Below are 26,326 nucleotides of genomic sequence, written 5' to 3'. Positions count from 1 at the left end.
AAGTGGAGGGAAAGTTGGTTGGTTCATGGTTCATCGGTTGAACTGGTTACAAGAGCTTTGTCCTTACCATTGACATCTTCCGGCAGTACAGTGGCCGCAGTGGATTCGCCAACCTTCTCAGACCCACCACTGCTCAATTGTGCTTCCAACTCCGCTATCCGTTCCTTGAACACTTGAGTTTGTACCTGATCCAGGAGGAATTTTAGAGTAGATCGATTAATTCCAAGAAAGCACTACATGACAAGCTCTTATCTCAACGGGCGAATAAATCCCACGGATGCTCTAACCTGACTTCCCCGTCAATGAACAAACATTCGTTGTCTAACAGAGAAGCTACGGATGCAACAGAACATACGGATTTCAACTTAAAGGGACAACTTCATACGATACAATCGTCATGCAAAATAAGGAAAATATCAGCGAGAGAATATCATGCAAACGGTTTTCTTACGACATACAGTATATGAGATCAGTACCAATTATTAAGCACCAATGTGGAATGGGAGTCGATTCGTAAAGAGCAACACAGCAAAACCAATTGAACGCGAATGATTCAACGGAGGAAAGCAAATTGGTTAACACATCTCATAAACAGGAAAAGGACATTCTACAAGGCGAATAATGAATAATATTACTTCATGCAACGGTATAACTAAGCCAATATCGATACGTCAATATCGATTTCGGTGGTGGACAGCTGTTCAGTTGCTCTTTACGAACGATGTGATACTCACATTTACAGAATTTTGAATTTTTCCCTGAAAATAAGGTACGCAATGTGAAGGATGAATTAGACATTAAATGAAACATGGAATGTATGAAATTGTTGTACAACAGGTGCAATTGTTTCTTTAAGAGTAGAACCACGATAGACACCTGTAGTGTGTTGTCTCTCGGGGGTTGAAACTACGTTAAGACTTCATTAATGGTTCTTACACCAACTCGATACGGAACTGAACCGAGAGGATGTGACCCAGTCACGAAGCTAATAATAATTTATGCTTCATCTTGACACCGAGAGCCCACCAAAAGGAAAGCAGCACCGCAGTCCCTCACATGTACGAGGTGGCACGTAGTGTATAGTGTTGGCCAACAAACCCCCGGACCCGGGATCCCTTGGCCACCCTGTCCCCCTAACCTTGGAGTACTTACATTGAGCTCCTCGCCACAGAAGGTCACCTCGTCCACGCTGAACTGTAGATCCTCGTTCCGGCGCTTCTCCTCGGTTAGTTTCTTCTCCAGCGAAGCAACTTTTTCCTTGAGCTAACATCATCCCAATGAAAATGCCACGTTCGCGGTTCATGTGTGTAAAAGAAGCGAAAACAAAATAGACGAAAGAGACGGTTAGGTTCTGGTGCAAGATGAGCTTTTCACATCTGGAGGAAAAACTAACGTGAAACCAACGCGCAGCGAACACGATACGACAGAAGCGAAAGATAGGAACGAGAGCATGAGTTTGATAATAAATGATCTGCTATACATTTAACGTCGCTTGGAAAACTGATTCACAGTCCCATTATAAGCTTGACTTAGAGCACTAAAATATTTTCATGAAATTAAACATAGCATCGTATATTGTTTCGTATTCCTTAACTAAAACTTATTTGATCCTCGCCTCGCATAACATAAAACCGACAACTTGTACTTTGGAATAGTATCTAAATGCAGTGACATCGAATGAGGGTGGCATTATGTTCCCGGTACGATGTTCTTGTCGAACTTGGTCAATAAATAGTGAAAAGCGTGTACGTGTGCTTCATTCACGGGCGCCATTGAAACGCTTATAATGTCATGAATGTTGTGTACATACGGAGTCCCCGTTCATCGGTGTGTCCTCGTTGTCCAGGCGTTTCATACGGACGAGCCTCAACCTCAAAATGTTCCAGGAAATATGGAGCACATAGCAACATTGCACCCGACTGGCCACAATTGCCTGCTTCTGGCTGCGTGTTGGAACGATCCACATTTTATTATGCACCGGACTTGCCAATTGGTAGCCATTAGACTGATGGCGCTGGAGCGTAGAAATCGGAATCAGGTTCCCATACCCATAAAGGGGAATTCTGAAAACCCGGACTCACACGAAGGACACACAGAAACGGTTAATTTGCATACGATGTAGGTTGTATGGGTCTGAAAGCCATGCCACCACCGTACCAGAGACCGTATCCTGACATGACAGATGCTCTCTGGCTTGAGAATGGAATGGTGGAAATGCAGGAGAACGGAAGAGGTCACGTTCGTTAGCCTCTTGACAAATATGGCAACAGTCTGCTGAGCTGAGCGGGTGTACGAACGTCTCTCGCTCGTATCTCACAATCAACTCTTCTTTCCGTAAAAGCGGAAGAACTAGCATTAAGCTGTCACAATGATAAAACTGAGGAAAAGTTTCTACATTGCTTTAAGCCATCGTCATCGTGGAGGATTCCGTTGATGTTTGTGCCGTTGATTCGACCGAACCGAAGTTTCGGACCAGTCCAACATTCCACACATCCGACAACAGACCTTCGACAACGTGGAAGAATGCAGCACGCACATTATGCTCCAAGACCAAGAGGAAGTCAAGAAGCCAAACCATACACAACCTGATGATGTCCATGAATTCTGCACATTGAGCATTGCATTGAGCATTCAATGGCTCATCATTGTTTCAATCCGCAATCCCATCCCTTCTTTTCGGACGTTATTCCTCTTTCAAGGGCAACGACGGCCTTTTTGGATCGGGAATAAGATGCTCGATACATTCCAGCATAAGAGAACAATTGTCTGCGTTTGTCGGTTGTCATCAACTGTTGGGCGAGTGAAGGTTGATTACGGGTACCGCAAGTTACGGGTTGTTGGATCACCTTCAGGTGCCTGCTCGTTGGCTTTGAAATTGAAGTAGTGAAGATCTTTACTCAAACTGTTCCTAGATATTGCACTACACCATTCGCTTCATGGAACTCGGGCATTTACCCACCTGATATCGGGTGTTTTCAGCACAATGTCAAAGAGCGTTAGTTTTAACCTAAAAACAACAATCCCATCTCGATGCCGACGGTCGATGTGGAACGTAATGTACTTCCAACCGATTGCATCCTGCCTTGTATGTGTCATGGATCGACCTGACAAAACCGAGCAGGGTTTTGCGCGGAACGGGACACTATGACAACAGCACCACAGATGCATTGCGACACCCGATTGAACCCGCTGCAAGTGGTACGAGATAACATACCAATGAGCATCCAGTATGCTGTCATTCCGGTTATTTTCTTTCCATCGTCCATATCGTAGATAGGAATATCCTTTCACGTCCTTTATGATATCTGACACCCACACCCACAGCCAGACAGCAGCAGCAACAGCAGAAGCAGCAGCAATCCAAAGCTGCCAATATAACACAACCTACCTCACTAAGGCGCAATCGTGTGGCATCACAATGGCCATCGAGGTTTTATCGACCTATGGGTGGGCAGACAGGGATCGAACCGTCTGGGTTAGAACTCTGTGGTCAACCCGTTATTTCCTATGATAAAGCAAAACATTGCGGAGCTCTATCTCAACCGGACATCCTTGCGTTCGGTTTTACGACACAATGACGCAATATGTGCGGAAGATACGCCTCGATTCATCGTCTTTCGACGTCGCAAAAGACGACGACAAGGACGTGAAGACGGATGTGGAGAAACGTAATCGTTCCTGTTCGGTCCAGTCCGCATATGAAATGCAACTCGTTCGCTCGTTCGCCAGCATTTCAGCATTGAAAGCGGAATTGAAAATGACGGTCCTTTGGTTCGCCTGGTGGATGAACGGATGCGGAAGTAATAAAAAAAAGCATGGCCACCGACAACGGCGCATCGACGGAAAACGGGAAACAAATTGCCCGAGGGGTCGTGTCATTCCATGAAGGGAAAGGGCGATGAAGTTGGGTCAATGGTGTTTTCAGCATCTGTACGGCTACCTCCAAGAGGAAATTGCTATCGGGAAGAAGAGATAGTGGAGAATAGACGAGCTCTGGTATACGGATCCTTGATTATGATGTGCTTATAGCAATCCAATTTGGGTGTCTGGGAGATCGTTTCAAAATACGATATAATATTTTTACCAGAGTTAACAAAATAATAAGAGTGTAAAGCTACCTCGAATTGCTGCAATCAACAAAGAAAATTTGTAATTCATCCCAAAACACGGAAGATTGACTCAAACTCGTATAAGCCTATCGGCAGTAGGAAAGCAGAACATGTTGAGACAACGACCACTCGAAGAGAAAGGATCAAGAGTTAGGTAGTAAGTAAGCTTCGGTTTTAATTGTCGCATTTATAAAATGTCGCCATAACAGTTGGCCTCTCGAGAGATGGAGGTGGAAAGCGTTCTTAAATCTATCTTAAACAGAATCGCAAGTGCCCGGGAGCCAGCCAGCGCAACGTTAATGACCACCGCCATTATCGCCACAGGCTAGCTAGCTCCCTATTCTCGTCGTGCTAGCACTGCTGCGTAGGTTTGGCCCCAGAATCGAAACAACGGTCAACCAATTCATCGTGTCTTTATTCCACCGTCCGGCAATCTCAATCAAAGCTGCTATCATGCGGCCAGCAGTCATCGGTCCGCGGTAGTCTCGTTGGTACACACACGCAAACACACATAGAAGCGCGCTGCTACGCGGATCAGGCCAGCAGAACATCGTGCAGGATGCAGTGCCGTTCATGGTTGCCATGCCAACCTTGAAACTCGCGGCGCAGGTCAGCAATTCGTAGAGCACGTCGTCGTACCAGCTCAGCCCAGCGTCCTACCTCGCTGCCGTCGGTCGTATCGCGCTACCGGTCAGTGAAAACAGTGCAGAAAAGTTAAACATTTGGCCAACTCTCGGCGATTGTTAATGGTGCGAGCGAGGCTGTGATTTGATGTGATGTATGATGGTAGTGGCGGCGCGCGAAGGATGGGAAACGACCCTAACATTGACATATGAGTTTGGTGTATCGTTGTTGGGCTGCGTTGGTTGGTTTCACCATGTTTAACAAAGAACGAACCCACTGGGTTTCGGATGTGTGCCATTACTCTGTTCAAACCATTACCTGTTGAATGTTTTTCTGGTACATTATGCTTTGATTGGCGCTCTCCTCGCGATCGATCTCACGCTCCTGCATCAGCTGCTCGATGTGGTTCTGCTTCTCCCGGAGGACATCCTGCAGGGTAGTGAAATCAAGGGAGAAAAAAGGGAACCAGAGAGAAAGAGAAACAAAAAGAAAACGATATTTACTGGTTAGATGGATGTTGTTGCAACTTTGTGTTCCCAATTCCCAAAAGCCCACGATTGCGCCTTATTTGGAGAGGGGCTTTTTGGGAAGAGGACATTGTGCTTGGGTAGTAGGGAACGTTAACGGACGTATGCTGTATGTATTTCAAACAAAAAATGAGTTTTAGACAATAGTACGTTTTCCTGGAAAATTAATTTAAACAGGATATTAACTAGGTTCATTGTAGACATTGTTCTGTACAAATTGTTTTAAACAAAAAAAAAACTATACCATTCTAACGTTGCATAACTGATAAAGTTCGTGATAATGCATGGTTGATTTGGAAATTTTGGAAAGTTTTTAACTTTTTACTGGTACATATCCAGCGTATGTACAACGGCATTAGCATTTCAATTAAAATATCAGCGATCATTTAAATTCGCTTGATTAACAAAGTACTAGGAAATCTCGCCCAATACGAGCAACAAGGAAACAAAGAAAATGTCATATTCTTGATAAACGAACGATTCGCGAATAATACAATTTATCAGCTAATAGATGTCCTAATCTGGGAATGGAATCATTTTGCAAACAATACTCTAGGAGATAAATCAAAATCATGCGCCCGAGGAAAATCAGCACAATATTCTACTTAAATCCTTCGAGAAGAATTACAATTCTACGCAACACGGACAATCAATCATCTTGATCTGATTGATTGACACCTTTCTGATATTACCTCCTCAGCCAACGAAATCCTACAAACCAAAACACATCCTACACAGTGCCGTTCTTAGGCAGAAATCTACACCAATTACCACATTTTATGATGTGGCCAAGCAATTTCGCTATATAATCTACATAAACCCCCCTTAGTTATGTTCCAAGATCCACGACCCTTGAATGAAGGATGGTCTCGGTGTCTCAGTCTCAACGCTAGCCATGGCGTGAACACAAATTAAATATGCTAATCGTTCTTAATGATTCGCAAAACATTACCGTCCCCGGACTTTTCTCCTGGCTGGTGGTCTCGAATGATTTATTTACCGATGGGCCTTCCGAACGTGTCAATGTCCTTTGGAGCGTTCGCTCCAGATGAACGTCTTTTCGGATGAATGTGTGCGTTAATTATGTGTGCCCATCATCATGTTGAACTCCAAACGGAACGGACGAAACGGATCTTGACTACTAATCCGCATCATCCATCCATCCATCCATCTATTCATATATTGAGCTTACTCTCGGTTGAACTTTGGCCTGTACGAACGGGAGAGGACCCATCATTTGTTCTAACAAAAGGAGCGTCTTGAAAAGCAGCTTCACCACTGATGACATGTCTGCTGGGGACGATATTTTCCAATCTTGAGCCGGTTTAATTGGCCGCAGACTGGTGAAGGGTAAAACAAACATGTGAACGACCTGCTACGGCCACGGGGCTTGAGATCTCCGACGACATGCCAACAGAAGCCACAATTGGTTCTTTTTCGTCGCCCTTTCTACTTCCATCCATCTTGTGTCGGTTTTCGGTCCTCACAGAGCAACAAGTCAGCGACAGAATGTGAACCTTATGTCCGTCTAATGTCAAGTTTCAGGCAAGACGAGTGAACGGTCCTCGTTTGCGCTCTATATCCTTTCTCGCATCGGTATTTGTTTTCTTGAGGAAAAGCTTTCGAAATGCTAACTTAATTGTTCCGCAAACGTCGTGAGCTGAACGCTGATATATCCCTTTTCGGTCGAAGAATGGCCTTCCGAGACTGTGTAGCGCTTGCTCCCAAAGAATGAATGGTTGAATAAGATAAATGAAGCACGTCACCATCACCACAACGAGGGACCTCCGTGCGCCAACGTGGGTTCTTTGGCGGAGAAAGAATAATTCATTAACCCGACCAAATCGTGAGGTGAAGAAACACCACTCTCGGCACGCTGCCACAGTAGAAATCTCTCTCTAAAAACGAACCGAAACCACAGCCTCCGGTATTTTATTTGAAGAACCTCGGACGTGCTATGAAGCAGAATCATCAGGCAGAGTGAGCACGAGTTTGCTAACCATTTCGAATCCAATCAACTGTTCAAATACACTAGCAGCGCCACTAGCGTCATCATGACGAGTCAATATACGCCACTGCGTGTGTTAATGACTTGATTCCGTAAGCAGCCAGCAGCTGTTGGTCGCGCCACGGTGCAAACCATTCCAAACGAAATAAACTACGGATTCTAACACACCCCGCCCTTAGAGAGACCCACCGTTTTTCACCGATAATTTTATTCTTCCCAAGCTTCACCAGAACCATCTTAAATTAAATCTGGACACAGAAGGTCGCGTCACTTGTTCCAAGGCCCCTTCTTCAAAGCAGCAGCAACGCAGATGAAAGCTGGATCCCACTTATTTGACTAGACGTAACGGCGCACGACAGCTATCCAAAGATACCACATTGCAACACCGTGGTTCCGCTGTGCAGCGCAGACAAATCGAAACTGAACCTGCCAGTGCAGTATAGCAATCTAAAGAGCTTGGTGGTTCGGAGCTCAAGCAGTACCATCGGAGAAGCACAGTGAGACAAAACGGTCTTCGTGCACCTCCTTCGAGTTAAATGGTTCGCGCCAACACACGTTAAACGAAGATTATCGACCACAACCACACGGGTCGGATACATAAAAGAGGTGGTTCACCGTGAGATCGGGGACCGTGTCTCCAGAAACTTCCTGTTACCACCATTTCCATCGTGCAAGGTGCGCCGTGACCAAGTTTAGCCAGGCACGATGGGGATGGCGCCGTTGCTAATCTCGCCACACACATCACCGAGGTGCTTACAATATCGGTATTGTCGCGTCGTGGCTGTGTCCGCACCCATGAGCGATCCGACTAATCGTAGTCCACCTCCGCACTGTGGCAGCGAAGCGGAGGTGGCCGCACCTTCAGGGCCACTCGTGACGCAGTGGTGACGGTCTGGTGGTATATAGAGGAATCCCGGTTTCTTTTCCTATTTACCGATCAAAAACGTATCATCACCCCGACCTACGTCATTAAGTAGTGGTTGAGTGGCGGATCTGCGAAAGGTTCGAGCTGACTCACCTACAGTAACAAGTGCAGATCAACTGTATACACGGATCGCTGCGGGCACGCTTCTGCTGATTTGCGATCCGATTTTGGAGATACTCGGCGACAGACAGCGGACGCGAGCGGCCACATGAAAGCCACTATTCAAATAGTGTCTGCACGATGCCATCTCCGAACCGAGTCGTCTTTTACGACCAGACGGAACAAAAAGGCCAAAGATAATCAAGTCACACAGACGACGCTCCCAAGTGGTCGTGATGAGCGATCGTAAAGTTGATGTCAGCAAATAGGAAGCGTGTGGACCAAATTCCAGTTCCCCTGATGTTTATGATCGTTAATGTTGGGACGGCTCTTTGTTTTTTTTCTGATTTTTTATAACAGTTTCCTGTTTCCGATTGATTCTGGGTTACTAAACCACTTCGGAGGGATTGTAAATTACTGAACTGATGTGCCCTAATTAAACGTAAAGATCTATGCTGTAAAACGAGGCCAGATTATTCACTAGAAACGTCAATGACTTCACGTCGAACGTTCACAGTGTTGCCGCAAAATGTTTTACTGCAACAAATCAAATAGGTCAACTGCTGGTAAGCGTCTTTTATCGACAATAATTCCTCTTCTAGTCAATCTATAATGACAAATGACCACTCCAGTCACTACTATATAATAGTATTTACATCTCGTAATCTGTGTGTTACACAAGATCCCAGTACAGCGGTACTCTCAGATCACAGATGAAGCAGCAGAGTACCGATGGATGTATGCAAATTAGATCCATTCAAATCGATCTATACTAACCCCACTTTACATCAGAATGCTAACGTCAGATACCCGAACCATCCTGCCATTGGCCCTCTGGGCTGGTACAATACTAGCAGTAGCCGTTCTTACCCCCCACCAGGTTCTCGATCACTCACTGCAGGGCGACTAGTATTTGTAGTCAACCTACAACGAATAGACCTCCGAGCAAATGCTTTTGCGTTGCATTTACATTTTCCAACCGAGAGCTTGCGAGCTTGATGTGGGCCGCCCTACAATCATAGAAGGAGAGCGTGCCAAACCCCCCACGCCGGTGGATGAGCGGTAGTGATCGATTACAACAAACGATTGCCTACCCCAGCAGCAGCACTACTCAGTGTTGCTGCTCAAATGATAATCGGAGAGAATGCATTCTTTCCGCAGCTGCCACGTAAGGTAGAGCCTGGGGTTGTGGGTCAAAAGCGTGCGCAAACGCAACCCCGGGCCCTAGAAGTGTGGCGTGGATTTGACCGTAAATGGTATGTTGTTTCTTGACGATCTCCTTCGATCGATCTGACGCTCGATCGGTACGGCTTCTACTGACACACGGGTGCACGGAGCTACACTCCGTGGTTCGAATGGTTTTGTGGTGCTCGCGGTCGCGTTTCAACGGATTCTGATTTTGTGATAAGCAGACGCGAAACAAAATCAAACAAAGTTCAACTTCATTGTCTGCCTGCGGCGTTCTGCCTCTGTTTGCATAGCTCTTGGACAAAATTGCGCCCAACAATGACAATGGAGTTATGTCTCATCGTTTGACCATGATCAACAATGATCCGACCACGCGCATTCACCTGTGGTAACCTCATCTTCTCCAACCTATTCTGGGAAGGAATCATTTTTGGGAATGATTTTGGGGTACCGCGCTATACCGGACAACACCTGACCGGCAGTTGGAATGCAAGTGGGTGTCCAGTTACCGTTGATTCTTATTCTTAGCAAACCTGTCCTACCCTTCGGTGGAGATGGGTGTTCTTGTGAATAGAAGTAATTGTTTGTCTGATTTGGAAGTTGCCAACTAAATATTCAACCAAATGGTATTCAACCGAAAAGAAGGTTTACTTCCGCCCTTGGCCAACCATAACCACTGCTATTGTTACATTAAGAAACGATTTCCAATTATGTGGAAGGGTTCATTAAAAAGATTGTTCATTTTTTAAAAAACAGCATGTTCTGACATAGAGAAAAAAGACTCCAAAAGACTACATTTGAAAACGAAAAAGATATAGATATAGTAGAATAGCTAACCATTAATATACAAAAGAATTTAAGAAGAAATTTTCTCCACATTTTTTGTTTTGAAAAACATACAGCATACATTCCTACAATACGATAATTTATTTTCCTTTTCTGCCTCTCGCATCACGCGAGGTGTTAGGAAAGGTCAGCTAGTTATGTTAGTATTCACAGGATTTCTACCAAACTAAACTCTAATCAAATCGTAACATAACACCGTAACACCACTTGCGCGCCTACTAGCGTCTAGTGGCGCAGAAATGACCAAACATAATAGCATAAACATTGTTCCTACCTGAAGCGAAAACGAAGCCTTCGGCGTCGACGGTACGGCACTGACCGATGATTTCCTCTGCGAAACAAGAGTTTGTGTATGTTAGAAGGTGTGTTAGTACCGGATGGCTGGCTGGCTAGACTGGGAGCCGTTGGAGCCTTGGTTAGGGTATCCAATACCTAAAACAACACACACACACACGCGCATGCTTGTTTTGGTATCGGTTTTGCTTATTGGAAGAAGTATCAATCTATTACTAACTAGTTAGTGTCCAGGTTTAGGGATGTTAGGACAAAACAAAATCAAATGGGCAAAAAGTTATCTGGTTCTCTTATCGATGTCCACGGCGCTTTAAAGCGGGTTCATAGTACATCGGAAGGACACTTCTTCAAACAAACAAAGCAAAAACGAACGAAACGAACGCAAACCAAGCGCCCTTTGGAGGCTCCCTCTCTCTCTCTCTCTCTCTCTCGGTCTCTGGTACTGGCTTGGCAGTCTACCAAGCGGTGAGCGATACCTGTGCGCTCATGCGAAGCCGTGAGGTGGCCGTGGTCGCAATCGAGCTCATCGTGGCCAAGGAGTTCAGCGATTCCTTCGAGTTGGCCCGGGACAGCCGAGCCGATGTCTTGCGTGCGGATGGGGACAGTGTAACCTTGGCGATCGGTACGAAGATGCCATACTTGGCCGGACATTCGAAGTATCTGTGAAAAGCATTGAAAAAACATTATAATGAGACTCTCTTTTTCTTCTTCAAATAACCGTTATATGCGGTCGTCTGCCACCCTTACCTGACACCATCGACGGTTCCATCGTTTTTGCCGCTTGCCTCATCCAACTGAACGCCACACCAGGTGCCGCTGGCGAACTTTGTCTCACCGAGGTACTTCAGTATGCCGGGCCGTGAACCGAATCCGGACGACACGATTACTCGGTCACCAACATTCAGCGATGCTGCTTCTGCAACAACACGGACCGAGAGAAGAACCGAGTTACCAAACGATGTTAAATAGCAAATTATCACCTCCATCCACTTCTCGTCGTCCTCATCGTTCCTACTTACTTCCAGCGATGGCCGGCGATTTGCTGGCGTAGCTCTGGACACTGTGCGTAGGCGATACGGTTCCGGAACGGGCCGGTGACGTCAACGAGCGGAAACTCGCATCGAGCGGTGTACTGGCAGTGGAGTCAGCATTACCACCCGCGCCACCTGCCAGCTGTTCGCGTGTTAGACGGGTCAGGCGTGAAAATACGCCCTTCTTCGGTTCACACTGGAAGTACCGTTTGCCGCTCACCGAACCATCGTTCTTGCCATTCGGTTCGTCCAGCACTACGCCGGCCCATTCGCCCGGTGCAAAGTGTGTCTCGCCGATGTAGGCTATCTGACCCGGGCGTACTCCGCCGACCCAGACGCGCTGCCCAATGATGAAACTATCCGTATCGGCCGTCAGGATCGCTCCCTGATCTGTGGATGTGTGTGCGGAAAAACGAGAAAGAGAATGTAAGAGATGATTCGGAACATTCAGGAATCCGGAAACTCCAGTCGCCAGGAAGTCGCCAGCTAGTAAGAGCTATCAATTGATTGCTCATCGAAGCGTTAGGTTAACGATCGCTCGAATTGCGAACCCATTTGTCCCGTGTTTTCCAGTCAGTGAGCGAATATATAGGAAATTTTTAACAAATGAACCACATCGAAAGATGGCGTCAGCACGGTTATCGGCGCTTGTTGTAGAATTGCCACAACTTTGTCCACATTAATAGAGACATTTTAATAGACCCATCTGTTTCTTAGCAAGTATTTACATGTTGAATGTTATTGCCTGGTAACGCGGTTTTAATCGAGCAAACATAAAATGGCGTCATAAGAGCTAGTAGTTTGTAATAATATCGAAACTATTAAACTAAATATTTTATTTAAATTTACCAACACCAACCTACTAAGCAATTCTACCTTTAAAAAAGGTATTTAAATCGTCTAAACGATGCTTCCGCAACATGAATGTGAAGCACGCTAATTACGCCATGCGACCTAAACCACAGCATAAAGGGGTCAACCTCGATGTAGCTCTTGTGAATGAATTACAGACATTAATTAGTGAGAGCGTTCCGTGTACCACACCTGAAAGCAGCGCACCCAAGGCCACCGTATAGCTCCCTTAAGCGCCTTTACCGGCAGAAGCAAAGAACGGTGGACACTTGGCAGACATTCGCGCGACAGCCTGCAAGCAGCTCTCATGTTGAAGCAGACGCACGGTAGTACGTTAGAAGCAAGCATAATGTGGTGCGCTGTTGCAGGCTATTATTTAATTTTGCAACTTTGATTCTCTCGTGCATGTTATGGTTTTGTCGGAAGCCGCGCACTTATTATACCGATGATGATGGCGTATGGGGGTGCATCAATTTACCTGAACTTGGTCGTCTTCCAGTAGCCTCCCAGTAACCGTCGGAACCAATGGAGGCGCCTGGTACACACATACAGACACAGCGAAACAGGACGGTAAGGTGGAGAGGGTGGTAGAGCATACACGGAACATTGTGCGGTGTTACAAATCATAAGTGTGCGTATTTGTGCAAATGAGCGCGAACAATGGAACGCCAGTGCAGGGTGACGCGGTGCATGCGAAATGCATTTCCGGGGGCAAACCGATGTATACACACAATAATGACACCGCGGTGTAGAGCAGCAGGAGCAGCAGCAACAATAGCAGCAACATAATCAGCAAGAAAACGGCGGCGAGAGGTAAGACAAACGACAAACGGTGCATTGTTGAGACGAGACACAACATAAACAGTGCATGGAAGGATACAAAATAAAATACAAAAAACACATAAGAAACACACAGTTATACACTTAAAACTAGAGGTTACCCTTATATCCTAAGGACATTCACAAGCGATAAGTTTTTCAGAAAAAAAACTATGTGATCAACATAAATCAAAAGTATAAAAATGAATTTATGAAATTTGGGAAACAGATATTACAGAATACGAAAAGGAGAAAAAAATAACATGCAAAATATATGGAAGAAACATTAACAAGACGTAAATTGAAATCGAAATATGAATAAGCTAATTCTACTTCTAATAACTCAATGAAAGTGGTTACTGTCACGTCATTTCACGGTGAAGAACTCCGGCTGAAGAACTCCAATTGGAAGGTAACATTCCTAAGAAACGTTTCGTTCACCTTCGACTACTTACTGGAAGTTTTGCGATCCGAGCGGCTGCTCTTGAACCCAGAATCGGGCGATCGGGACGAACGGGAGGAAACGGGCCGTTCGAACACCAAATCGGTTTCGCTTTCTTCGTCCACATCTGCGAGCGATAGCGTGGGGTGTTATTTCGTTCAATTAAGCGCGGTGTCACGCGTGTTTGTTGTCGTAGTCCAAGTTCAACGAAAATTCGCGGTGGGTTCAGTGGGTCAATCGGTCGAATAGGATTAGACAAGTTGTTGCCGCCCGCGTGTCGGCGCGGTGGTTACAATGCAAAGTAGCGTAGCGGTGGCGCGTGACAGTTGATTGACACGTCGTGGCAATTATTGTTTTGAATTTGATGATTAGTTTTTTTGTCGGGATTTGTTAGCGGGAGTGCGCGCAATCACGTGGGCGCGGATTGGCGGCATGTAAGTCGCCATAATTATTGCGTTATATTTGTTTGTCAAACGCAGGTTGAACCGGTGTGTCGTCGTCGTCGTCGTCGAGGTGTCGGTGATAAACGTTTGCAGTACGTGAGCAAAGAGGAGAATTCGTTCGATGGCGTTTACGTTGGCACGTGGGTGGGTTAGGGAGTATGGTTCATAAAGCAAATAGTAAAGAAGGAAGCAAATACCGCAAACCACCCAAGAAGCGATGAAAAAAGCAACAAAAACAAGACGCAAAGATACATATAGAACACAGTAATAGTATGCAGGTGAATGGGCGAGAGAAACAGAGTAAAAAAGAGAAAAATACAAAAAGAAAAAGTAAGAAAAACAGTCACAAACATACATGCATCAATGGTATTCCACTAAATATTAAACTAAGTATTTGAGAGAAAAAAACAAAAAATAACTTATCGATAAATACATGCAATAAATGAATAAAGGAAAATTCTATATCGGTTCTTTTCATTCCTTACTTCCATTCCTTATCTGCCATACATGTATGGGCCTCGTGGTGTTCCTCGAAAGAAAGCGAAAGTATACCAAGTTCTGCCTGAATTAAGCCAAAACATACCGAACGACACCATTAATAAGCAATTTTCATGCTGAAAATGATACAGCATCATGACACATGATGCTACGCGACGCATGCCCTGGTGTGCAATGACTCATGACGCAAAAGCACGAGGAAATCACTCGAAAACTTAAAACCTTTAAAGGGCTCGACATCCTTTCACTTACACGAGCAGCAGAGCTCAGATCCGCCAAGCGCTTGGGTAAATGTCAAGCGGAATACGGTCGTTGGTTCGTTGGTTATGAAGCAAATCAAACAACGTACCCAAGGGCAGCTGTGCTGTAAGAGGATCCTATTTCTTGCCCAGCACTCCAGCCAACCGTAGGCTTCTGTAATTCGATCATCGTAGATCGAGCAAAGAGCCTGGAAGAAGCCACCGAGCGGACGAAGCGCCGTTGGTTCTTACAACCATCAATCAACGGGTCGTGTGATGCGTGATTACAGCGCGACAACGAATGAAACGATACGGGACGGTGCCCTCATCAGTTCGTCGTCGTCGTTAAGCGCCCGTCTTAAGGCATGCGAATGCTTCGAACATTCCCTTCCTGCGATAAAGCGAAACGCTTTACGATGAGGGTGAAAAGACCACTTTCTAGTTTCCGCAGGAACTCGAACCACGTGTTGCTTAGCGAGCGGTACTGTTGTTTCCTATAAGCAAACAATAAAACACTCACAAAACCACATACAAACACACACACACTGAACCCATAAACCTCAATTTAACTTTCCTTCACTAACGGTGAGCCGATGGTGATGGTTCTCCCGCTTAGTTTGTGCCACAACTCTTGAAACTCTTGGGAGGAAAAGGCAAAATCCCTGAAGCTGCCACTTGCCGGTCCGGGGCAATTGTTTATTGCACCGGATCCGGACTCCTGTCGAAGCGAGCAGAAATTATGCGAAACGGAAATTGAAAACACTTCAACAATGTGGCACTCACATACACACCCCGATCTACTATTGCTGTTGGTATCAGAAAGTTCCTGTTGCTTCCAGTATCGTATCACTTGAATGGGTTGAGAAATTACCAAACCCCATCCACCAAAACGAGAACGATTAACAGGAACGGCCCTATAGAATTTTCCCCAACACCAACAACACCACCATGATGTTGCATACAATGTAGATTACGTCTGGAGCACTAATAGGGTTCTAGGTGCGGATGCTAATGCTGTTGCTACTAAAGCAACGACACTTACCTGGTAGATGTGATTTGCTGTAATCTGCGTCACTTGGGCGTCTCATCTTGCTCTCTAGTGTCGTCGGTACTACGCGGGATGACAGTTCGTTGGAGTTGATGACGATAATGATGATCATGTGTCACACAAACACAGCAAACGAAGCAGAGCATGGATGGTGATGGTGAGTAGCATTCGTGAGACAAGAAAAGAAAAACAAAACAGAAAAATCAACACACATACAGGCGGGGTAAGAGGCACAAGCTTCAAGCTTCAAAATGTGAAAATTAGTAAAATAGTGTCAATAGTTGTTGCGCATTCGGAGAAAGGAGACCGTATTTAATATTTTCGCAAAACAACCCCTACTCAACCGATCGATTGGGGGGTGCCCGTTGGACACATCGAATAGGTGCGAAGTGTCCGAAGTGTCTTTTCTGGCACAGGACGCAGGTTAATGGGCACACGATAATGGCAGAGCAAACAAACAAACGAACGAACGAACGACACTTGAAGGTGGGACCCGGTGTTTTCGCGACAGTCTGTGACATTTCGGTAGCTTTGGCCTTAAGGAAAGGATAGAGAGAAGACGAGACTAGCGATATTGGTAGTGTGCCGCTTCATACAATATGCTATTCCAAATGTCTCACTAACCTTAAAAGGGATTCATAAACTGTCTTAATTACCCCGAAAACATTAAATAAAGGTTTTGGAGTTCTCATAGCGGCTGAGAAAAACAACTATAAACCTTTATTGTTATGGAAAACACAAGCACCGCACAGCAAAGCACCGACCCCCGTAGCCCTTTCCATTATAGAAAACTAACCTTCAGCGCGTTTTGATGAGAGCCAATAAACCAATGGTGACAATACCCATCAAAAACTCCTACGCACCTCACAAGCGGCCAATAAATAATTTCAAGATGACCACTTTTGCGGAACTCATCACGTCGTCGAAATCACGGGGCGTAGAGTCACGATTCACCAACCACTCAATTCCACGCATTCGACACCGGGATGGGCTTTGTCGTCGTGACAAAAGTCGTAAACATTTGTCCGCACGCTGGGAGACTAAATTCGTATTCCCAATCTTGATACGAGAAGTCTCTATCTGCGAGAGCACCATACATCACACCTTCGACACCTTACTGCGACCCCCGCCCTTCCCGGTCGCGGTCAAGGCGCAGAACCCCACGGCACTACTCGTCGTGTGGGCGACACACCGGAGAGCGTGTCGCGTGACACACCGCGCTGCAGCTCCAAGGAAGGGCACATCTAAGGTCCAATAGATCACTGTTTACAACAAAGTATGACGCCATGTTTCGCTCCCCGTGCCACAAGGTAAAAAGGTGACCATATCGTTTGCTTCCGCGTTCCCTTTTCTGTTAAGTTAAGAAAGAAAAATGGCTACTGTCATATCCAGAGGCAATATTCCATCGCCTTCCACACACACACACAGAGCGTGGCCACCGAAGGGGAAATGATTATTAATGTGCTCTAAATCCGCCAGCTTCCAGTGAGAAGACAAAGTTTTGCTTTACGGTTCTATTGCGCATTGTGAGGTCAGTTCCCAGCCAGACTAGAGACATTCTTGGGTGTTACCGTGTTAACTCTCGTTGACTTCCAATAAACGTAGAAAGGTGTCGCAAATCCAGGTTTCTAGCACAGAGCACCCTTGCACGCACTGGACTCGAGGTGAGGAAGGTTTTATATAAATTACCGGTTTCTACCGTTGTCATAATTGACTCCCGGTCCGGTATCCATTTACCCAACCCAGTGGCCATTCCAATAAGCCACGTGAAAGCACGAGAGGTCAACCGTCGGGTTCAGGGTTAGCATACGGCGTAATTGTAGATCCCCTAATGCAAGCTAATCAATTACCGGTACCGTACGGTGCGTTTCGGATAATCCATAATTTCCAAAACCATCCAGAGTTCCGGTTACTTGTTCCCACCGGTGGCGGGGTGACGTACTCCATCATCATCGGCATCATCAGATATCCATCTAGAAGTGGGTCTCCTGCTAGTGACTGACCGACTGCCTGCCGGCTTGTCTGCCTGCTGATGTCGCTCAATTACACTCATCCATTTTGGGGACCCGTCCCTCGACTGCCACAACCACGAAGCTTCTCCGGACATTAGTGTCATTAATCTCGAACTTCGAACGGGCCTTCTGATGTGCGTTTGGGAATGACATAGTGAAGCGCTTCTCAGCCAGACGTACCAATACCAGACTGAATGGCTCCGGACTCTCGGACCCCGGTGGTCATCACTTGTGGCTCGTGAAGCACACAACTCTCCGTCGCCATCGAGTCAAGTATCTGATCGGAGCCGGTCAGTGCCCAGAAGCAGCGTCGCCAAACAGAGATGGCTGGACCTACCGAAAAAGGGGCTTTCTAGTTGAGAGTCAAGTGGACACTTATCGGGTGGTTTTTTTCTTCCCCCCGGGATTTATCCCAAAAGTGCTTTCTGCCCAAAAACACGTTCCCTAAAGCTTTCAGCTTGATCATGGAATGACATCACAGACACATCTCGGCCACGGCACCCATAACACATGCGCAAGCACTGAACACGAATCGTCATAAAAAGCAGAGAATGGAATTTAAAGAACGGACAAAACCAATAGGATGCCGCCGCTCGACAAAGCTGAAACTTGGGGAGTTCCTCTACAGCAAACAGAAAACAAGTGCCCTTACCTCTCGCGGATGTTGCGGATTGTAGCCGAGAACAGGTTTCGAAACAGAAGTTTACGAATACAATTAACAACCGGGAGAGGAGGTCGTCCATCCTCGATGCGCAAATTATCACAACACAGGTAGTACACCCACAGGTCCATCATACCTGGGGAGCTGACCGGTTGGCCGGCGGTTGTTGTATTGTATCGACATAATTACCGAGGTCAACCGATGTTGTTCGATGCTTATGACAACAGCCCACCATTAATTGGCCAATCAACTATAACGCATAGTGAAGGCGGATACGTTTTAATTAAAAGTGACACCTGTCGGAATATGGAGCGCTTCCTCTTGCCTCCAGAACCTGGACCAGTATTTACCGGTATCACGATGTATGCGCCAATTAATCAATCTAAAGTTCAATATTATCCTGTACAGCTTACAGACACAGTGAACCGGTCTCCGGTGCAGCGTGTCCTCGCATGCATACCAGCATATTTTACCTTAATGTCAAGTGAGAACTGCATAACCGATACTAAAAGGCATACCAACTAACCCTGGTAAACTACAGCGGTCACGTACAGGAGCTGCCCACTTTCCTTCCAGCAGTCCAGATTGATTTGCTGCCAAAAGTGACATTGATTTGCCCATTTCTGTATCAAGCGAAGCGTCGAGCGAGGTCAGCCATGACGACGACGACGCTAATTCCACCGGGATTGGTTCGTTACTGACCATAGCGGAATGTAAATGGACACACAAGTTCAGGGTACGCCGAATGACTATAAACAGTCGACTTCTCGCGGTGGTAGTTACGCACGTTGTTGATTTTTTCCATTCATTTGTGCACACTTCAACACCGACGTTATGCGAATTCGAAGTAATTAAAGCCGGGTTGAAGATGCTAGTTGATGGAGTTCATTATTCTATTTGATCAAATTATGCAGTCTGATGAACCTTCTAGGTCCTTCTGATTCAAAGATCATTAAGTTCCATATCCTAGGAGTTTTAAAACCATTATCTGTTATGACCCTAATTAAAAATCATCGTTCAAATACTATAACCTAGATCAATCATCAACCACCACCTGTCATTGAACATCACTCTACTGCAATCCCTTTACCAACGAATTGAGGAAAAGTCAGCATTTTAATGAAGCAATGAAACAATAAACCATTCAATTGTAAATATTAAACCCGCACAGAAGGACTCCCGCCTAGAAGGTAGCGATCGAACTTCCTGAAACGTGGAGACAATAGCAGAAGTGATACGGAACAATGCAGCACAATACCGGAGGCACCATTTGTAATTGTAAATATGCCCAATGAAGGTTCGGTACGCTTTGGATCCCAGCAGAACCACGGACAGTTGAGTTGTTGAAAAGTTCTCGCGCCGTAGGCTTCAGGCCATGGGCATCATCGCTATCCGAAGGCAACGTTTGGCGAGAGAGGTTGAGTAGAGAAGTGAACGACAAGGTTTCCCCTTTCCATCTGTGCTTATGCTATTTTCCGACTACAGCTGAAGCACGTTGTACTCGACGGCGCTCAACATCAATGGTGAAGGGTTCGTGAGAATCGGAATGATACTCGAAACCCAACAAGCGCCCGGCTGGCAACACCATGGAGTGCTGTAAACCTATTTCGATAGGACGTTCCCAGACGCGCGTTTCTCTTCCTGCCTATCACGGTTTGCAATCGCAAATCGGAAAATGGTCAAAACTTGCCAGTTGACTCAAGCAGCGTTCCGACGAGATTCAGAGGCTCTTGCGCCAGCGGTTGCAGCGTATGGAATTCAGAGAATGCACATTGCACATCGATCATCAACTTTGCTGCACGGCTGTAGAGCACACACAACAATAAAAAAAAACGTTTGGAAAATGAAATGTGTTTCGCTTGAAAAACCATCGATATAGCGTTCAAGTTCAATTGTGCCGGTGGTTCATCAAACACGGCTACGCACCGATTGCTACCCATTCGAACACTCTGAGGGGGGGAGGAGTTTTCCATACAAAATTCAATATTTTTCTCAGTATTGGTACAGACTTATGAGCTGTTTTGTGGCCATGTCAGGCAACACCAATCTTCTCGCCTCTATCTTTTATGACTTCAAAAATGAACACAAAACCTTATTAAAATTGTGAAATTTGTTCGACTGTATCGACTGTATCGCCTGCACCGTCATCCGCAAACTAACACAACCCTGTAAAATGTAGTCTGTAAATGATGTTACAACATTTCTCTGAAATCAACCTCGATCCTGCTGGAACCACGCGGATAACATCTACAACTTCCTGCATCGGTTGAAATGCTGGGCGAAAGTGGTAGCGTGCCCATTCTGGCAAATCACCGGCCAACGATCCTGATGGAAGGGAGATTAATTGTTAAGAGTCTCGTCGTTCACTCACTAACGGACGACCCCCAGTCGGTCGGTCAGTTTGCGCAGGGGCCACTAATGAATAGGAAAGGGGTTTTGCAGCGAATTGCACTGTCGTGAAGAGGAGAAGGAGGAGGAGGAGGAGAAGCAGGCACAGCAATGCTCATTAATTAGGACAACTCGTGCCTCTACTTGACTTCACTCTGGCTCTCCAGGGTGTTCCCGAGGTACACTGCAATCGAAGGAGAAAGCCACTCCGGCGACTGCAACAGATATGAAGGTTTGAGGAGCTCGAGTTTCAAGCTCCAAGCAATTCATCATCCGTTGGTGCTGGAAAATGTTCCGCAATCCAAGGGCCAAAGTAGAGTCAGTTGCAGGAAATGATTTATGCTGTGCAATGTGCGTACACGTCGCTCGTAACATTACCACATAATTGGCACGCGAAATTGTAAGCGAAAAGCGCATCTTTAACTCTTGCTGTTAATTGCCCAAGAGAAGAGCAATTGAATCATGAGCCAGATAATCGATTTAAATACTCTCGATTGCCGAGGAAATTGATTGCCCATCCATTTCTCAGAGGAATTAATTTTCTTCTACCCAAAACGGTTGTGCAACCGAATCAGTTGTGGTTGATGGCATAAGATTTGAATTCGACTAGGTTTGCGTCCATGTAATTGCTACTACAGTGGCCCGGTGGTGTTCCCATAACAAATTACTTCCCATATGGCTGATGGACCACACACTAGCGCGAAAGCAAAAAATCTGTTTTAATCTCGTTGCGTAAACTAATTAGCTCACTTTGACACTCGGATGTCAAGGGCTACGCTCACTCGAACTCGAACGGACACTGACATGCAACATATTCCCGGCCAGCAGTCACTAATCCGTGAATGTACTACTTCCGCACCACGATATGCTAATGAGACCCAGGCACAGGTAGGTTGCCAAGTGAGGTAAATCACGCTCCGTGCACCACCATCGAAGCAATCGAGTTGTTGCTTCGGTGTGATGTGGTGTGCTAATCTATATTCCGCACACAGTAGACGTCCCTGGATCCACGATAGGTAATGATCATACATGGCTCCGTTGACCCATGGATGCCCCGGGGCCGTTTGATTGACCTCGACTGTCCACATCAACGCTTGCACACACACGCGACTTGCGTGCGCCACCAACTCCGTTAGAATGCCAATGCAGTGAATGCAGCAGTCTCATCAGTAGGTAAGCGTGCCTATAGTGGTAGCGCACTGAAGTAAGGTGCTTCCAGCGGAAGAAGAACCCTGCCAATGCTGCCACTCAAAGGAGCCTCCCGACAGTTGGCAGTGTGTCTATGTCAGATTTCAATCAAACAGTACTGGGGGAGGGTGGTGGTTGTGAGCTTGTCACACGCGTTAGGTCGTCTGACCAAAAACACTTTTTCGAGGTCGCTCATATCCGGCGACTGACACTCGTCTGGATGTGCGCACGTCTGCCGGTTCTGTTGCTGTTCCGAACAGAGACAGACACAGGCGCGTCTAGTGATACCATTCCACAGGACTTTCCCCATTCTCGTGCATTCCAACAAGTAATAAGCGGTGAAGACAATACCCCGAATGCCTTCTTATCTGGCAAAAGGCAGATACGCGGCACCCCTCCTGTTCTGTGCTCTGTTTGGCAGTAAAAGTTGGATATTACACATTTTGGGTATGGAATTGGAATTTTGTTTTATTGCCCTTTATACCGCCCAACTGTTGTGGCCGTTCACACAACCATCGCACGCAACCTGTGAATGCTGAGCTCGGCGAGGTAATTTATGGTGCTTACCGGCGTCACGATCGTCAAAGGAGCGCGCGCATGAGCTTTCCGGTGAGCTCCAAATTACCAACATAAAACACCCTCCCCGTCCCAGGTCAAAATGAACCGGTAATTATTCAATCGAGGATTTATGGCAAATGGGCAGGATGATGGCCCTTGCCGCTTTTCCGCTGACTGACCGCGCGACCACGACACACACGTGTAGATGGAACGCCAGCAGCAGCCTCTTTTTTGTGTTTGCTTAAGATACGCATCATCACGGAGCTAGTTGAGTGAACTTTATTCGCGCACCGCCGGCATACCGCCACATACGCGAAAACAATAAACATAATCTCGAGCACGATTAATTAAACGTCCGCGAGGCCAGCCCAGGAGAAGAGGTGGTAGTGGATGGCTGTATATGGCCGCGCGTGCACACTGCACTCGATGGCTGGCGTAATCGATGTGTTCGCAAAGTTGTTCGCAATCGACATTAACGTTTTGCCATTCAAGAGATGCCGCTTTTCGTCCATTCGTTTGTTCGTTCGTTCGTTCGTTCGTTCGTTCGTTCGTGACTACAAGAGAGCAGGGTGTGTGTTGCGTGTTCCTTCACTTAACAACTCCTCTCCTCCTTCTTTCTCGCTCCATCGGTCCAAGTTTGTTCGCGAAGTCCACGCGTTCGTGATATGTTCATCGGTCATGTTTCTTTGTTTTGTTTTCGGAACGGTTTGTATCACGAATTGACAAAATATCTCTCCTCGAAAGGAGATGCTTCAAGCTTTATTGTGCTGCTTGTGGTCCTGACCGGGGAGCCAAAATAAGGGCAACAGGTTCGTGCCGTCACCTGTAACATGATCCCGACTCGTGAGGAGACACACTTCAGCAGACAGAAGACAAAAGTAGCCAGCGGCAGGCCAGGATCGTGCTGTTGTCCAGGACAACAAAGCATAAGACCAGAACTGAACTCAAGGTTGGTGTGACATCGAATTACACCGGCCGAAAACTCGTGGCCCCGGTTCTGACAACTCCTTTCGCGTTGGATCGCGTTTCACGATTCGCGCAATCCTCCAACGCAGACCTATCTCTTAGAGACTGTTTTGGTCAACACTTGCTGCAATGATGGTCTTGGCTGACTGACTGACTGACTGAATGACTGATGATGATGATGATGAAAGTGGCAACATAATCAACGGAAAGACGATGACCTCATTTGCAACCCCCGGACCACATCTGACGCATGGAACCGCATCAGATCTGCAGCATCAGCATGCGTATTGTAAAACGTTCCTCGTGCGTTAGCTGGTTAGCCAGGCCAGGCCAGGCCAGGCCTTTCACCGTCAGGCGCCACACACTTGTTGCTCGAGATGAGCACTCCTTCCACGCCGGAAGACGTTGGTTGGTTGGTTGGTTGGTTGGTTTGGAGCACGCTATTGACACGGAAATTTGCACTCCAGCGAAGCACACCTCCCGCTCCTCTTCGATAGGCAGGCAGCGCGCAAGCTGATGATGATCGCCATCGATTAGTCAAATTGATTGGCATGTCTATTCCAGCGGGGAAGAGGGCAACAAGAAATAGGAAAAGCGGCCAGACCAAACGCGAACGATGGGATGCGAAAAGGATTTATCAGTGAGGAAGCAAGTTAAAAGGCTTTCCTTCTACACACTCTCCTGTCCGACGGAACCACTTCTCGACGACTCACTGGCAACACTGAGGCTCTGAGGGTAGCGGATGGAGTGAATGTGGATACTCCTCCTCTCCGAGCCAGCGAGCGTCGAGTGGCGCCATGATGGATAAATCAATTTCACTTTCGGAACGTGACCAACGAACCATGGCAAAGACGACGACGACGACGACGACGAGCACGACGTCATCGTCCGCTTTGAGGGCACTGCCTACGCCCTCTATCAGAAAGGGGGACCGCCCCAATCCCAGCTTACCCCTTTCGCGGTGGCACCGCACGGAATAGGATCATAGATCTACATTTTCATTAGTCACGATTATAGCGCCACACGAGAGAAGCCAGCAGCAGAAGTGGCGCGTAAAAAGCATCAGGAACGTTTCCACATAAATTTTCTCCATTTTCCAGCGCGTACCGCGTGCGGTTGAATCCTTCCCTTCCATTACGGCCACTGTCAGTGCAACAGTGCCCACCACAAACCACCACCACCACCACCACGCCATTCGCTCTTCTGTCCCAACGAAGCTTTATATTCCGCCATCACATCGTAGATCCTGGAGCTCGCCCTGGACGACAAAATGGATATATCGTGTAGTAGAGCTTCCTTTTAAAATGATGATTGCGGCCAAGATGGAGCATTGCGATTATGATGATTGCGGCGCCCCACACACACACACACACTCACATAAGAAATGAACTGCGTTCCATCGCCGCATTTTCGCAGCCATTAAATTGAAGACTTTCATTGCAATCGAGGACCCATTTTAATCATTTGGGCTTTTACCAATGCTGGTTTATGGTTACGACGTTAAAAATATCATCCATTGACGAAACGTTAATTGAAATACCACAACAATTTGACGTTCAAGCGGCAATATTCACCAATTCAATTTCCCTATTCACGCAAAATGCTTATGAGCCAAAGTTCTATTTTCAAAACCATTAGTATCCGATGACGTGACTCCGCGCCGCAGGCAACGAAAAAGCTGGAATTCATTCAACCGTAACAGTCAACTGAAGTCGCTCATTTTAATCTTCATTTCTGCTTCCGGATAGTGTAAGGAAAAGTTAAACTCCAGGCCGAACGAACGAGTCATTAGAAGGCGTAATCATAAATCAAAACGACACAAAGCAGCAACGCCGAAAGCAGTTATTAGCCGCTAGATTCATCCCATGCCCAGTCTCGGTTTATGGTTTCACAACGTCCCTAATTTTACGGAACGAGAGCAACCATCAGACCGGCGTCGCGATGGAGTTTCGCTTGCTGTAACGACCCGCGGCCTAGCGCCACTGACAAGCGACAAGCGCGAAAGTGGACGAAACACAATCTGGCGGTGGCAGCGCCCGGTGGGCCAAGTGTTTGCATCAATTTAGCATTTAATGACAATTGGTTGTGGTGTGTGGTGCTGGTGATGGTGGTAGTAGGTCGACGCGAACTTGGGGACGAATGTTAAATTTGGCAAATCGTTTTGGCTCCATCATGACCATCGTCGTGAGGCCCGAGGAATGGGGGAACCAATTTTACGCCTCGTCGCAGAGGTTTGCAATTATTTTAACGTGTGCCGCGGGTTTTTGGTGGGACTTTTGGTCCACAAATTTGTGTGTTTGTTCCTTTCGGTTGGAACGCACGTCGTGTGTGTCTCTCCTGTTGTTAGAATATGCAAAAATATCACTACAATACTTAGAAAAAATAACAAACGTTAACATTTTATCAAGAACTCCTATCTCACCTCCCCAAACGGACGATCGATCGCCAACGTTCCGCGTGGCACACCAATTTGGTGCGGATGATAATATCGCTCGAAAAGGAAAAGGCTTTCCGCGCGCGCGCGACCGCTCGCACGCCATTTAACTTTTGGCGAACCAAAA

General features: G+C 46.5%; 1 protein-coding gene across 12 annotated transcripts in view; it reads right to left on the bottom strand.

The window, feature by feature from the left end:
- The window catches only part of LOC125959032 (restin homolog), a 47,083-nt gene that overhangs the window by 4,942 nt on the left and 15,815 nt on the right, over positions 1–26,326 (bottom strand). For 4 of the 12 annotated variants that reach the window (XM_049691746.1, XM_049691747.1, XM_049691745.1 and 1 more), the window contains 10 exons: positions 15,987–16,055; positions 13,778–13,891; positions 12,982–13,038; positions 11,640–12,041; positions 11,368–11,536; positions 11,097–11,280; positions 10,601–10,657; positions 5,052–5,162; positions 1,153–1,263; positions 68–185 (listed from right to left, as the gene is read on the bottom strand). In XM_049691746.1, the coding sequence (XP_049547703.1) occupies positions 68–185; positions 1,153–1,263; positions 5,052–5,162; positions 10,601–10,657; positions 11,097–11,280; positions 11,368–11,536; positions 11,640–12,041; positions 12,982–13,038; positions 13,778–13,891; positions 15,987–16,055 (1,392 nt within the window). The other 8 variants (XM_049691749.1, XM_049691754.1, XM_049691750.1 and 5 more) reach the window with 6 other exon arrangements.

Source organism: Anopheles darlingi, chromosome 2 (assembly GCF_943734745.1).
Source record: "Anopheles darlingi chromosome 2, idAnoDarlMG_H_01, whole genome shotgun sequence".
NCBI lineage: Eukaryota > Metazoa > Arthropoda > Insecta > Diptera > Culicidae > Anopheles > Anopheles darlingi.
The sequence above is the reverse complement of the archived record's forward strand: the minus strand, read 5'-3'. Positions and strand labels throughout refer to the sequence as shown.